The sequence below is a fragment of the Polyodon spathula genome, chromosome 5, assembly GCF_017654505.1.
Source record: "Polyodon spathula isolate WHYD16114869_AA chromosome 5, ASM1765450v1, whole genome shotgun sequence".
NCBI classification, from domain to species: domain Eukaryota; kingdom Metazoa; phylum Chordata; class Actinopteri; order Acipenseriformes; family Polyodontidae; genus Polyodon; species Polyodon spathula.
In genome coordinates, this window is record NC_054538.1 from 55017342 (window position 1) to 55033893 (window position 16552).

The 16552-nt window shown below is 37.6% G+C and overlaps 1 protein-coding gene across 1 annotated transcript in view; it reads right to left on the reverse strand.

The window, feature by feature from the left end:
* Positions 1-1111: 1111 nt before the first annotated feature.
* The window catches only part of LOC121316059 (adenylosuccinate synthetase isozyme 2-like), a 50279-nt gene continuing 34838 nt past the window's right edge, over positions 1112-16552 (reverse strand). The window contains exons 5-13 of the mRNA XM_041250784.1: positions 15013-15079; positions 14230-14337; positions 9306-9387; positions 8468-8594; positions 7004-7158; positions 6365-6489; positions 4152-4249; positions 3728-3877; positions 1112-1604 (exon numbers count right to left, since the gene is read on the reverse strand). Coding sequence (XP_041106718.1) covers positions 1552-1604; positions 3728-3877; positions 4152-4249; positions 6365-6489; positions 7004-7158; positions 8468-8594; positions 9306-9387; positions 14230-14337; positions 15013-15079 — 965 coding nt within the window. The 3' untranslated portion in view covers positions 1112-1551. The remainder of the gene's footprint in view (positions 1605-3727; positions 3878-4151; positions 4250-6364; positions 6490-7003; positions 7159-8467; positions 8595-9305; positions 9388-14229; positions 14338-15012; positions 15080-16552) is intronic.

The window sequence follows — 16552 nt, forward strand, 5'->3', positions numbered from 1 at the left end:
GGGTTCTTCCAAGGGGCACACATCCAGGAGGTGCCCATGCTCCAGGCATGCAAGTCACCACGGAGCCCCTTCGGCATCTAGCTGCCGCTGATGGTCATCCCACCGGTCCCTATACTCTTCCCTCTTCATTTCTACTATTCTTCGCTTCCAAACACAAAACCAACAAAAAAATTTATTTCCAAACAAAACTGTGTATCCGCAGTACTTCTCCTGGCCTGAGTCTGTGGAGGCACTGTTATCCCATGCATTGACACAATATGTGATAAGATGGCTTGCAGGTGAGATCAGACCAGGAAATACACAGGCAACTGAGTGAAGCGCTGCTGTGCGGATTTATTAAAAATAAAAAGATTAAACAAAACACTTCTCACAAAACAAATGGTAAAATAAAGAAACAAGTAGCGTGCTGGTGTAAAGCCAGCATGAGTAGCAATTGTTATTTTAAATGTACCTTTCTAGATCTCTTTCGTTCCACTGCTGAACACTCCAGCCCCAAGTGAGAAATGTGTGCTGTTTTTATGCAGCTGTGCCGGGGCTTGATTGCTAATCATTCAATCTGACCCCGGCAGTCTGCACATGAACTATTTTGTGACCCACCCATGCCCCAAATACAAATACACTTTAAATCACCTGTGCAACAAAACCCAAACCCTACAAAATAAATAAAATACACCCAGGGGCGGGTGGGGGTACCCCGTCACACCACCTAAAATTTGTTCATGTGACCTCTCTACAGCTGCTCTAATCGAGCAGTAGGAGACAACTCCAGCCAATGGAAAAACTCAGTATGAAGCCCATTACTAGTGCTAAAACCCATGAGTACTAAGCTAGAAAATAAGGCTGATTAACTTATGAGTTGCACTCGTAATATTTTCAGTTGCTTAGTAACTTGTGTGTGCTAGACAGCTAGAGAGGATTTTAAATGATAGTAAAGCCAAAGCTAGGATGAGCCTCTTATCCAGAAAAGGCTGTGGATTGCTCTGTGATAAATTAGCTAGTGTTAAGAGGTTATTTTCACAATTCAAGGTTTTTCAAGTACCATTTTATTGTATTTATGGCTAGTATTAAAGCTCATATAATTCCCTTGGAACAGTAATAAAAGCCTCAAATATAAAGCAACTGAAACCAGTTTATTACAGAAAGGGATTTTTCTGCAATGGTTACTTGGCATTTATGTCAGAGATGTATGAATTCCGACAACTGAAAATACAACCCTTTATAAACCATTTTAAGAGCATGGGTCATCATTTCAAGGACACTGAATGCTGAACACAGTACTACAGATTATAATGTTTATTCTGACGACAAAAAAAAAATCAAAAAGGTGATTTCTGTATATTAGAAAGGAGTGTGCTGCGGATACACGAGTAGTACTCCTATGGATCAATGGTATTGTGCTATAAGATTCTGTTGCTAATGAATGCTAGAAAGTCCAAACTGGTAAAATGTCTACATGCGACATTTGTCTGTGTTCTCCCGCCCCTCTTCTCTGTTTGCAGATCCCAAAGCAGCTTCTGACGAGGAGTGCCTTCAGCCTGGGTGCCACCTTTTTCAAAACAGCTGGATCATTGACTCTCGAGACTTGCCCACACCGATCCACTTGACTAAAAAAAAATAATAAAAAAAAAAACTGGGATTGATAGTGCTTTTTTTAAGGGTTAAGAAGCATGCAAGATTCTTACAATTTTTACTTATAGGAACATCAGTGACATACAACCACTGCCAGGGTTATTAATAAACAAATAGAGCTACCAGTAAAATGCAAAAGTAAATCACCATGACCTTTGACCATATGCACATGTAAAAATGCAACTAGGCTGACAGATACTGAATGTGCTAAATCATTTCTATAACAATATTTGCCTTGGAAAGCAGTTCTCTTGATATAGAATGCCTGAACACTTTATTAGGACTGGCCTACCCGCTTGGATTTCACCCAGCATGTTCTCCAGGCATACTCTGGGTCTCTTGATTATTCTGGAAGGCTGAACTAATTCTGTAGTTTACAGAAGAAAACCACTCCACAGTGCTATACTTGTACCTGATGGCGGCAGCTAGTTCCAAGACAACAATCCACCATGCCAGAATTGAGCCAGAGTGGGTTTAGGAGCATGACAGACTTCAGGAATCTTCCACAGCCACCACAATCCTCTGATTTCTATCCAATTAATCATGTTTCAAAGCTGCATTCATTGTGATCACCTGCCTACCTCTCTGAACCAACTGTGTGAAATATTAATGACTGAATAGATTAACATCCCTTGAGATACACATTGTGGATACATTCCACGTCATGTCAAGGCTGTGATCAGGGCAAATGGTGGTCCAACATTATATTAGGTACAGGTCTGAATAAAGTGGCCAGGCAGTGTATGTAGAACTAAGTTAGATACACAGGCCCATATGCATAAAAGATAGATGTAATTTCCAGCCATTAAAACAAACATAGTGGGCCGCAAAGGGTGAAATTCTGCTGGTACTCAGTACCGGGACTTATTTTATCTGCTTTTCATTCAATGCACATGCATTCCATCCACTCGTACAAAGTGCACCAGCATTCCATTGGAAAGCAGTCTCGTCACAGCAACTAAACTAATTGAAATATTCTCGAAATGAACAATCGGATGACTTACTGACTTGAGTTCTTGGTAGCAAGATCATGAAAAGTTATTTGGCAGCTTTGGCGCCGATCATTATTAATATATGAAAGATGTCTACACAACTGTAACGCTATTTAATAAAATGCTGTTATTGAGTTATGTTTTAGAAAACACTTTTTTTTACTATTTAAGTAAAATAATATTTTTTTCAAACTGGGTTAATTAGTGGATTTGTTCGGGTATTCAAAGTGTTTCTATTAATTAACTTTTACAAGAGTTGTGTAGCAACTATCTTCTTTTGGTGCTTCAGCTCTTAAATAAACCACTAACATTTTCAAAAATGAACTTCATACTATTTTAATATTTTGAGCGATTATATATTTTTAAATGTTAAGTAACAAAATTCAAGTTTGTCTGAATTTTGTAAATTTAAAATTTGTATGACTTTTTTTTTTTTAATTAAATGAACAATTTAAGTTGTGCTGCATTTTTAAGCGGTGTATGCTTAAAATAAGAATTTAACAAAAGTTGTTGTAGTTCACATTGCATAGGCTGTATTTCTCTTTTCTACTGTTCAGTACAGGTAGAAGTTATAATGTGCAATATTTGACAGCAAGTGGCTATAATTTAATTTCACATTATATATTTTTCACTACAGTTTTCAAAGTTTTTTACTAGTACAAATGCAAAATGTTATTTTTTGTGTGACTAAATGTATAAATTGCTGTGAAGCAGACAATATAATACTAGTTATTCTTTGTATTCATTTTCTGAAGCAAATGCAACAAGTAAACACACAATACCTGTTAATTTGTCATAAATACAACAAGCAAACAATATCTGTTCATTTAAATATAGTTGTTGCAAATATTTGAATGCTTGTCATTTTTCAAAACATAACTGCACATAGTAGACTGCAATGGCATTTACACAACGGTTCAGTTTGTGAACTCCAGCCCTATTAAACATGTCAAACAGAATGAAAGCATGTTAGTGCCAAAGATTATGCAATGTCTTTTTAAAATAATAAAATCCATCTAAGGATAGCCCAAAGTAGGCCACATGTTTAGTATGTCATTGCATTTTATTTATGTAACATCTGATTTTAAAACTGGCGAATCTCTTACCAGGCACATCAAGGTGTTCTTCAATAAACCTAACATATTTCTGTGCGTTTTCTGGCAGCTCCTCAAACGTCCTAGCACTGGTCGTGTCTGTGTTCCAGCCGGGGAGGGTGACGTATTGAACCACTACCTTGTTTAACACCTCTTGATTGGCTAAAAAAAAGAAAAAGACAAGAACAAAACTAGCATCAATGCCAATAACATCAAGAAATTGCACTCAAACTTCAACCTTTTCCTCAACACTCCTCTGCGTTATGGCAGACATAATAAGATAAAGTTAGCAGTTATGCACTCAACAAACCAGTTGCATGGGCACCCGCTATCCAATCAGTATATTGTTATTACTTACATGCACATTACACAGTTGGAAACTACAGGTTAAATCCAAGTTATTAGTGGCTTATAGAAAAGGGTTTGTTCTCTTTACCTGGAAAGTGAGGTATTGATTCATCGTCTACCTTGTAGGCAACACCAACTTTTATTTCTGGAAACACATCCAGGATGTCCAGTTTGGTTAGAGCTAAGCTGAGACAGGAAAGAAGGACAGGTGTTTAGCGAACTGTTCCCATCATTACACAACTAACACCTAAACATATCACTGCTGACCGGGGTAGGTGGTGGTGTAAACACTAGTCCACATAACACACCTACCACTACAATTTATGTCAGGCCCAGGACTAAATGGTAGGGGAAGCTGACATTCATTTTATTGCATTGAACACAGGATCTGCCCTGTCACAGCCAACTGATGCTATTCATATATAGTTCAGTCTATTATACCACTAGAGTGAAGAATAGATAGGGAGATGGAGAGATAGAGATAGAGATTATATATATGTGTGTGTGTGTGTGTGTGTGTGTGTGTGTGTGTGTGTGTGTGTGTGTGTATGTGTGTGTGTGTGATTCAATGGTTAAAAATTCTGACCTGTGATTGGTTAAAACCTCATCATAGAAGCAAAAATAGATTGAACTATTTCACACCATCGAGCAATACTCTCCATCTGTCATTCTGTCACCTGTCATTCTGTCATGTTCACATCACTGTCATTCCCCCCCCATATATATATATATATATATATATATATATATACACACACACACACCACACACATACACACACACACACACACACACACACACACACACACACACACTTACAACATATATTGATGTTATGAGCAGTTTGGGTGAGAAGAAACCAAGCTTGTCATTTAGCAATCTTTAATTCAGATAGGTGGCTTTTACGGTACCCGAGTAATATGTGCATAACCTTCGGAGCGCTGGAGCCCCAAAATAAATGGGGCTGAGTTTTAAGAGTTAAAGCGAAATTCAAAATTTGCAAAACACCTAGATAGACTTAATAGCATATTTTTTTCAAAACTGTTTACTTACTGCAGTACACTGAATTTCTATAATCCTTAAAGATAGCGGCATAGAATCACGTACGAGAGAATAAAGTCTCGCAGCACTTAAAATATCCAGCACTACTTTTATTTATTTCTTTATTTAAACCAGAACTACACAGAGTGTGGCTCGTAGTGCTATCGTCACTGACACCCACTTCCTTAGGTACTCTTGTAGCGTTTCAGGCATTCTAAATTGGGAACAATAAAGTAGCTTGATGTCTTAAATTATCTCTGCTGGATTTTCCAGCACAGAAAGTTGCAGATATGCAGGAGCAACTTGGAAAATGCATGATTCACACAATACCGCGCTGAAATTCAAGTCCTGTGTCACGTACACATTTAAAAAAAAAAAAAAAAAAAACCAAACAAAAACTTTTACTTTTTTTTTGGCCATTTATTCTCGTGCCCCCCTTGGATTGCTTCGTGCCCCCCTGCTGAGAACCACTGTGTAAGTGTGACGGATTAGCTACTACAACACTTCATATTAGCTGCTCATGGATAGTTTGAGTAATAACAAGTTTTTGATCAGTGTGAATTAAAGATTGCTAAATGACAAGCTTGCTTTCTGCTCACCCAAACTAAGCTGTATTAATAACTGTCAAAGTTGTTAGCATAGTGGAAAACACTAGTGGCGGCTTTGAGTAAACTGTTGACGCTCATAACATCAATATATATTGTAACTACTGAATGCGTCAAAGACTTTTGCACATTAGTGTGTGTGCGTGATATATTACTACACACACTGAAGGTTATTTTCATCCTGCTCATGTGCACTTCCAATTGAACATATCTGCTCACAAGGTTTTGCCACCAGGTTCCATTTTAAGAAATAATATTATTTTCTATTTACCAAGTCTTTTTTGGAAAATAGAAAATAATATTATTTCTTAAAATCTTAACATGGAACCTGGGGGCAAAACCTTGGTTTCAATGATGTACATACTTCAGAAAATAAGACCTTGCCAAGCTGCTCATGTGCATTTACTGTACTATAAGAGTACAGTATGCTATCGGCGAGTATGGCGATAAATAGAGGACAAAAACACTGTTTGTGCAGTATAAAGCTGTGGGAATTTGATATAATACCAAGTCTAATCTATGTTCGTAATGCAAGGCTATCGTATATTGTGAAATTCCTGTGACCTATGCTATGGTTTTGAGCTCATCTCTTAACTCTGCACTCCCAATACACTGGTTTGGCTCTTGATAGCACTATGCTGCTTTACTCACTTACGCAGTAAACCCATTGATCATGTGTGCATATTTCAAAAGCACCATGTCCAGCCAGCCACATCTCCTTTTCCGGCCCGTGGTGACTCCAACTTCCTTTCCTCGGGTCTGCAACAACTCACCAATCTCCTAATGTAGGAGTAAGTAACAAAAGCATGTGTCACAACATGAGCAAACCTTTTTATTTATTTATTTTTTAAATTTTTTAACTGCACACTATCATTTTTTATGACGTTTGCAATCATCCGAGTAGTTCTAATTGCAATTACTGAAATACAGGTTTGTTTATGTCTGGTGTTAAGGTGCTTTCACCTAACTCTAATATAAAATTCAGAAAATGTTTATTCTATTTCTCAAAACTAATATTACACTATAAAAGGGGAGTGATATATTATGGTATTTTGTACCCTCCTCAAAACTAAAAAAAGAGCCTAATGTAGAACATACAGTCCAGTACTGAAAATAGAGGGCTGGTTACCACATTTTTAAACAGGTTTCCAGGGGGCTGTTTGTACCAAAGTTAAGAACAGTCAAGGTTGTACTGTAAGATACCTGGGATTTTAAAGCAGATGCTCCCTTTGCCCCATACTTGTACTGCATATGTTTACAATCCTGTGCACTGAGAATAAAGTGTATTCCTTACATTATTCTGTTCAGAAGGGAAGGCACCAATCCCCACTCTTGTGGTGTACGCCTTGACGACTCCATACACTTCTCCCACATTCTGGGGCGGCATCCCCAGGCCAGTGCAGACACCCCCAACTGTGCAATTGGATGAGGTCACAAAGGGGTAAGTACCTGAAACAATGAGCCAAACAAACAGTGAGGAAAACAAACTGAAGAAAACATGGCCAGTCTTGTATTTCAACAGACTTGCAAAGTCAGGTCCTGCTAGTTGAGGCGGTTTCAAAAAACAAAAAAAAAAGGACTAATTAAGTATTGTTGTTTAAGTGGCAGTTACTTGTTATGTACAGCAACGGTTTAAATGGCAGCTATTTGTTATGTACAGCAATGCGAATACTTTGAAACTGAAATGTCATAACACAAAACCCTGCAATCTGAAAGGCCAGCAGGTAACACCAATTGAGGTAATTGAGCTTGGCTTGCACAAACACATGACTGCTTTGTCTAAGGTTGCTGCATTGAAAATCAAAGATATGCTTGAAGATAAGAGGTTTCAAAGAAAAGGCCTGACATGCCCAGTCTCCTTTAGGCATGTTTTAATCTGTGTGTAATTCTGCTTTTGAAAGCGCTGGGCTCAAATGAAGATGTAATGAGACATTGAACTGCAGCAGGTAGCTAAATTCCATTAGGTACTAAACCAGTTTTAAAAATGCCCTAAATGAGATGAACTTCTAAACAGCTATCGGTTGGGTTGCTCAGTACCTACTGTAGTGCCAGGAATTAGATGTTGACAGATCAATTCAAGCTTGGGTCATTACATGAGCTAAAATGTATTTTTCCTGCAGGATCAGATCATCTATAGTTTGGTAGCACTCTGTGTTGCTATGGATTGTCATCATAGTTAATTGTTTTATAAACCCAGTGTTAATAACCAAAAGCAGGGGTATAGTTTTTTTTTTTTTTTATTATTTTTTAAACATATTATTTGACTCACAAATCGGAATCTTCTAGCAGTACTTAAATTCCACCCTCACATCTCCTGAAGGTTTTTTACACATTCACAGACCTGTGTGTGCTACACTGAACTACACAGGGACTTTCCTAGTTGGAGTAGAAACGGCAAAGAATGTTCAAAAGACACTAAGAATTACACAGAAGTTGCAAAGTAAAACACATGCCTGGGGATAGATGAATCAGTTAATGAGGTGTGAATATCCAGTGAATCTTATACTCGGATACTGAGAATGCTTTTGTCAACAGAACAGACAGGCCTGAATCATCACAAGGATTCAGACCTCCAATAATGCCTATCAAAAGGTCTAATAGAAGGCAAAACATGATTAGTTGTGTAGTTATGGCAAGACCAACAATGTTCCTATGAACAGTGCTTGAATGGCTTGACAGCTGTTTATAAGGCAAAGTCAGGGGGTGTTGAGTTTATTAGCATATTAAGCACTGGAAAGCATGGCTAAGACTATCCTACCAAAGTCGATATCAAGGAGTGCTGCATTTGCGCCTTCCACCAAGATCTTCTTGGCCGGCCCATGCAGAGCTTCGTACATGAAATACACTCCATCTCGCACCATGGGCTTTATCCTCTCCACATACACCTGAGGCAAAACAAACCGGATTAGAGAGCAGTGTCACCTATCAATTACACAGGAACAACATCATCTTTGTGTCACACCATGCATTGTATTCTCACAGAACTAACATGGTTTAAGGCTCTATTCAATTAATTTATATATTTTTATATACATACATTTAATTCACACAATGTAGGAGTTCACAGAAATAAAATAAATAAAGATTGCTCCACATTCATACACTGCATGAACCTGCTCTATTCCAAAATGCCTTTCCACAGAGGGAAAAGTTATTGAATTGGCCCATTACTATTTAATTTAAGACTGGATTATTTTTATTATTATTATTATTACTAATAATAATACTTTTTTGCAGTGTAGAAATACACAGTTCTTCAGTATTGACTGAGCCAATACATCACTCTTCTTTTTTTCTCAAACAGACATCAAATTGGTATTGTAAATCATACATTTAAAGACATTATTTATCTTAATTTCTAACTGATTCAGAGGTCTACCCACTTACTTATCAATGTCACCCAGTTCTCAACTAAAGTAATGCTCCATGACGCACAGGTGGATCGAGTATGAAAGGATTACTGAATGTGAAACACAATGGCTCTGTTAAGCAGGCTTTTCCTTTCAGATCTGTTGTACATCACAGAGCTTGGGCAACTCTGGACAATTTAAACATTTAAGGCGGGAAAAAGGAAGAACACAATATCACCAACTTGCCTTTAGTTTTTCTAATTCTCCATCTATATCAATATCCAGGGTTGGGTACATTGATTTGTACTGGTGGGCCAGGACTTTAAACCTGCAATTAAAAGGAATATCATGTGAATAACACTACAGCAAAATCTTATGAGTGGAATATAACAATTTTAACTATTTAAAACTATTGTGGCACATCTCCTGTTAACTGGCAACAACCCTTCAATGGACAGACAGTCAATGACTGCGATAGACTCTGATTAAAATGACACAGTGGGATCTGCACACTCCTATCCCTGTGCCGCAGAGTACAGCATGCTGGCAGCAATTGTACATTTTCTAAAAGACTTTGAATAGGTAGATAATGGTGTGTTTATTTCCACTCTGCCCTCAAAAACATTTCTAAAAACCATCTTTCTAGTTAAACGAGATATAATCCGAGTAACTAGAGTGTTTTTTGATAAAACCATTATGAATACTGAAATTAGTGTGTATATGTGTATATTCTATATCTATCTATCTATCTATCTATCTATCTATCTATCTATATATATATCTATATATATATATATATATATATATATATATATATATATATATATATATATATATATATATATTTATTGACCACAAACACTATTTTAAAAGTCATCTTCCCTTTAAAAACAGGTTATTCATAGTAATATCGGTTGCTCTATTTTCTGGTATATATTTTTTTTATTTGCACTGCCATCTAAAGTTTGGAGGATTCACTGCACCCAATCATCCTCTGTGTATGACCCAGCACAGTTAGTGCATTAGTGGTCCACGTGTACTTTGTTTGTTCTGGTTTAATTTCCTATTTATCAAATTAGAACATGTAGCGATTTGATTTATAACACGTTCTAAATATATTTCAAACATTTTTAACATATTTAAAAAAATAAATAAATAAATAAATCACCAATTATTTTATTATTTTCTCCCAGTTTAGCATATCCAATTATTTTTAGGCTCAGCTCACCACTACCACCCCCGCACTTACAAACATGAACACAAGATGAACACAAATGTCCTCCGAAGCATGTGGCGTCAGCCGACCACTTTTTTTCACACTGCAGACACCTAAGAGCTACACCATCGGAGGACAATGTAGCTCTGGGCAGCTTACAGGCAAACCCACAGGTTTTTATTTTTTTTATTTTTTTAAGTAGTCATGTAAACAAGAAGAACATGTTTTATAACACTGATATCATCTGCTGAATTATTTCAATGTTGCAAGGTTTAAAACAAGATTACAAGAAATGGAAGACGGTTCAATAGAGAGTATTTACATGCTCGTGGAATTTAAAACAGAATTGCAAATTGTGGTGAAATTAAAAAATAAATGCCTAAACACGGAAAATACCCAAAAGAATACGACCGTGACCATAACACATTGTGACAGAAAAAAGAGAAAACCCCAAAAAACAAACTATTTACATAAAACTGAAATAGCTAAAAGTAAGCACCGACAAACAAAATTAATACAAACAGAAGCCCCAAGTAAGGAGAATAGAACTGTTACTCAATGCATGCTTGTTTTATTTAGACAATTTTAAGTTATTAATAAAGAGAATACTTTTTTTTTTTTTTTTTTTTTTTTTTAAATGCCGATGAAAAACATCTGGAAAGGTCACCTTTTAAAAAGGAAACTGATAAGATTTAGTTCAAACAATGTAACAGCAAATGCTGGCGTTTCTGTATAATTATGTATAAATAAATATAAAAACTATAAAGAGGCAACATCATTAGTCCAGAAATAGGACGGTTTTTTGGGGTTTTTTTTTGGATAATAATAATAATAATAATAATAATAATAATATACAAATTTCACTTTCCAGGATGCTATAAAAAGTAAATATAAACAAGTCTGTGTCTACCATATAATCCAGCTACAAATAAACAGATCCAAACAATAAAGTTTTCAAACAGGATTTAAAAGATTCAATTCTACTAGCATTCCTAATATGAATCAGGAGAAAGGTCCAAAGACGAGGAGCATTATAACTAAATGCCCTGGCTCCGACAGAGTTCAAACAAATTTTAGGGACTGTCAGTAGATTAACATTTTCCGATCTCAGGGAATGACCAGGTACATATGGGGTCAGCAGATCTTGACGATAAAAGGGTCTGAGACCATGTAAGGCCTTATAGGACCCATGTGTCTTAATAATAATAATAATAATAATAATAATAATAATAATAATAATAATAATAATAATAATAACAACATCATAAAAAAAAAAAAAAAAAAAACGAATGAGATGGATTCAGTCATTGTATCAATTAAATATGTGAATAAAACCAAGATTATAAAATTGCAAGATTAATCACAATTTTTTTTTTGTTTTTGTTTTTCTTTTGTTTTTTTTAAATCGCATGACAGCCCTAAGATATATACTATATAGCAAACAATGTGCTATCAAATCAATAGTACTGTACTGACAGAAAAATCAATGTTGGCTTCTGGCAGAAAACAAACACCTTGTTGTTATGAGACCACAGATTTTTGCAAGGTAAGAACTCCACACAAGAGCCTCTATATCAAAACATTATAGTTGGGGGTTGGTAGTGTGATTGGGAAGCAGTGCTCAGAATTGCACGTGCAAAGGAAGGTTGTGAGCGGGAGATGTCTAGACTGTAGTGTTTTCTGAAGGTGAGAAAAAGAGGACCTTGTAGAGGCATTATACATGTGTGATAGGGGTACATTTTTAAGTTGGCCCAGGAGGTAGATATTCCTGAGTCAGTGTGCTTTGGTGTCTCTCTCTAAAGGTCTACCTTCAAGGCTGGAGGTCTTTATGCACTCCATCAGCCAGTTTGCGATGCTATCTTTTCATACCAGCCTCCCCAAAAGACACAGCTGACCTGTTGGTCTGTATTTTTGGGTCCTGATATAAAGTAGGAGAGGGATCTTTTTCACAACCAGGAGATGGTCTGATGGTGAGAACCCAGGGATGGCGTTACTCTGAAATTGATAGAATTCTGAGATGCCTTTGGGCAGAAAGTTGGGATTTATCCTGAAAGTAACTGTCTTTAAAGGACTGTGTTTATGTATAACAGAGTTAAAAATGTCCCCCTTACTAAAAAATTACTTTCCCCAATATTATTCCAATAAATGCCTTTCAATTAACGCAGGATTCAGGGAGACCTCTACTGAACAAAAAATGCTTCTTGGTTTGCAAAGGCTGGGGATATGTGGATCAGTCTTCTCTCTGTAAACAATGTACTTTTTCTAACTGAAGCATTATTATTTACTAAAGAAAAAAAAATGTAATAAAATAAAAGGCACTATATGATCACCATGTGGATGCATGTTCTTAGAATTAAACTATTTGATACCATACATTCTATACTAAGCCAGTTTATGTCGAAATATATCAACAGAAATTCTGTTTTGCTATGGCTGGAGGACAGAGTGTTCACAGATTGTGTTTTTGATATGTTTTGCTAGATGCTCAAAATAAACCAGAATAATTAAAAATCCGCTGCTGCTGCTACCACTGCCATTACCTCTGCAAACACCCTTTGAGCTGTGGAGGGTAAGGTTGTGTAAGCAACTTGGAGGTATTGCAGTGAAGGAATTAGTCTTAGGTCAAGGATTGGATGTCATTTTCCTGGATGTTTTGGATGAATGACAAATCTTCAGAAATGGAAGATCTTCAGAAAGAAATGGCTCCACCTTGACGACTGTTCTGGTACTTCTTCTGTGGTGTGAAGGGACAGGAGATATGGGTGTGTATTCATCCTGTGTTTGTGACCGGAATTGTATGCAATAGCCATGTTGTATTAGATCCAAGACCCATGTGTCTGTTGTTATTTCCCTCCAGTGATGACAGTGAGATAACCCGCCCCCTATGGGCAAGCGAAAGATAACTGGTTGGGGCACGGTTGGGTGGTGGAATGTCAGGTTGATTTGCTGGTCTGTTTTCCTTGTTTTGCCTGGGAAGCTGAGGGCTTGGGGAAACAAGGCACCACCTGGCAACTTGAAGGGAATGAAGCCCTGTAGCAGCCCCATTGTTGGTATCCCTTATAACCCTGTTTAGGTTTGAGCACAAGGTGTAAAGATTTTTAGGGTTTGTTTAGCCTCCTTGAGCTGTGCCACCTCTGACGGTTTAAAAGAGAGAGCGATGAGGATAGAACAAGTTCCACTTGCCTTTGTTTACAGTATTCTGGCTGGATGCCGCACTGTCGTCCACAAGGGTTTTTTTTTTTTTTTTTTTAACACGGATTTGGTGAGTTGTCTGTTTTTCGGCTCGGGACACTTATCGACACGAGGCAAGCCTTCGAGGAAGCCCTCCTCTTCAGGTTCTATTGCTTAAATAAACTTACTGTTATTACATTTATTAGAGCTTTACTCTGATAAATGTTATGTTGCTGTAGCTTTTACTAGGCAGCTTTTTATCATGATGCGATAATCCACCTGCGTGTAAATCTATTTTTGTTTTTACCAGTGAAGCTCAGTGATAAAGCAGAGTAGTACTTGAGACTTGTTTTCTACAGGATGTTGAATAAATAAAGCTGTTCAAATGAAAATGACCTTTTCCTTAACTTTGTATTTACGATATTTGCAGTGCAGTATAACAGCTATGGTGTCAATACTGTAGTGTACCTAAACCGCAGCTAAAGATGAATTGAATATTGGCTCCAAAGTATTTACAGTGATGCGGATTAACTTACAAAGTTGTATAGGCTTGGAAACTCTGCACACAATACCCTGTATTGCTAAGCATCTATTTTTTTTCCCATTAATTGTTTATGACTCTTAAAACCTTTCCAGTTTAAACTGCACAAAAACGCAATAACGTGTTAAAGCTAGCAGGTGCCCAACACACAGTGAAGACAATACATAAAGAAACCTCTCTCCTACTGCAGGTACCAGTGGAACACAATGGATGTCAAAAAAAAAAAAAAAAGTGTGAATTACCTTTCAGTGAAATCGTCAAAGTCGGACAAAAGGTCACATATCCTGAGTCCACTGCGAGCAGCTTTCGCGGAGTACACTGGGCCGATCCCCTTTTTCGTGGTTCCCAAACTGTAAATAGAGGAACATTTTGTTGTAAAAAAATAGGAAACAGGTATCTTTGGGCTAAATTCAAAGCTTAAGCTGGGAATTAATAATGTGTTTGCAAGAATATGGCCGAATTTAACACCATTAGCTTAGTTAACCCTTTCAGTAGTATGAACATACCGGTACGTTCGCTGCTCTCTGGTCCCCAGAGAGTACGAACATTCCAGTACGTTCTGCAACTTTAAACTTTAATTACAGAGCCTACAAAATGCCTGACCACATGATATTGTAACACAAGGTTTCTGTAGCACCTTTTATTGGTCTCTTGCACACACTGCTAGAAATTTACTGAATTACATACAATAAACCATCATAAAATGTGAGCGATGTCTGTAAACTGGCAAAAATTGCTTATTGAGAAAGAAGTATTAGAAATAATAATAAATTCAGATTCCGATTTAAATAAAATTATAAAGTAAACATTATTTTTGTCTGTATTTCATCAGTGTTCATTATATACATACAAACATATAGCTTTCAGCTTGTTTGTACACTGTACTCATAATCAAGCATATGTACTAGACAGAAAAAAAGAAACCTCACGGCAGTGCATTTTAGAACTACTCAAAGGGTTAAGAATTAAACCAGTGTTGTTGTTTTTGGTAGCCACATTGGTAAGAAAACAAGGGGCCAACTTACATTTTCCCTGCTTGCTGCTGCCTCTGCAGCTCCTGAACTCCATCGACAGCTTGGTGGAAATCAAATACTGTTGGCAGTAAACAAAAAGAGAAAAAAATTACTGCTTAGGCCATTAAATCAGTAAGCTTTAGCAAGTTTATTGAAGCACTTATGGGCATTCACAAAAATATAGTTCTGTTTTGAAAATGGCTCATTCAGTTAAGTCATATCATCTGTTCAGAGGCAGTCTGGATTGTTTCTTGTTATAAAACACAATTATAAAAATGGAAATAACTTAAAGGGTACTTGTGACAGGGTAGTGTCACAGCCATTGGTGGCTACTGGCAGGAATTAGACCCAGAGACAGAAGCTGCAGTGAAGCGCTTTATAGAGACCCAAATCTCTGAAGCGCTGTTTATCACTTCGCCAATATCTCTGGGTCTCTGTCTTCGATGTCACTTCGAGACACGCAGTGTAACGCGTGTACAGGGAAGCGCTGTTGCGCTTTTGCTGTCATCCTCCCCCCTTCTGGCTCTGAAAACGAGGTGCCCCCCCCCCTCCCCCCCCCCTTTGTAATGGAGATAGAAGAGGCTCCTCCCATTTTGGCTGTCAGGGTGACAGCAGCTCCTCCCCCTGTGCCTCCCTTTATGGCACTTGGGCAGGCAGACCTCCCTCTCTGGCACTCGGGCAAGCAGCAGCTCCCTCTCTGGCACTGGAGATGGCACTGGCTCCTTTCCTCGTCTCCAGGAACATTTTGGGGAAGGCAGTTTGGTCTTTTCCAGACTTCGGGCAGGCCGCTCCTCCTCCTCCTCCTCTTCCTCTTGGAAGGGGAGCATACCACCTTGGGCAGAACTCCCCACACGCAAGACACCAACCTTGGTCCTCGAGGACACCAAGGAGGTCCTCCAGTTTGCCATCCCACTGGGTATGGGATGCATCGGGTTCCAGCAGATCCAATTATCCATTTATAAAAAAAAAAAAAAAAAAAGTGCTGCTCTGGGTCACAAGGACACTATCTCACTTCCGACACGGTAGCATCATGGCAGGAATTAGACCCAGAGACAGGAGCTGCAGTGAAGCTCTGTTGTGCTCATTTATTAACAAACACAAATGAAAGATAAAGAGCCCATATCACGTCCATAAAAGCTATAACAATACCTGAAAGAGTTACTGGACCTTGATGTGCTGTTTCCTATCTTTCTGTATCACTTGAAATAATGTTCAGTACTTTTTAGGAATTATTAACTGTTTCAGGCAACTCCAATCTATCCCGAATCTTGGTGGTATTGTTTACATCTTTGGCTGCAGTCCCGGAATTAATGGCATCATTCTTTCTGGTCAAGTAGCTACACAGCGCTCGATAAAAGTCAGTGGATTCACCTCTTCTTTATTCAATCAATCAATCAATCAATCAGCGATGCAACTGATGAATGAACTCAGTGGCCTATTAAAATATCAATCATTTCCCTAAAAGTATCTTTCTGTATATTGTTGCAGAAACATAACAAAATTGTTTATACATGAAAAAGAATAAAACTATGAAGGTTAAACTACAATACTG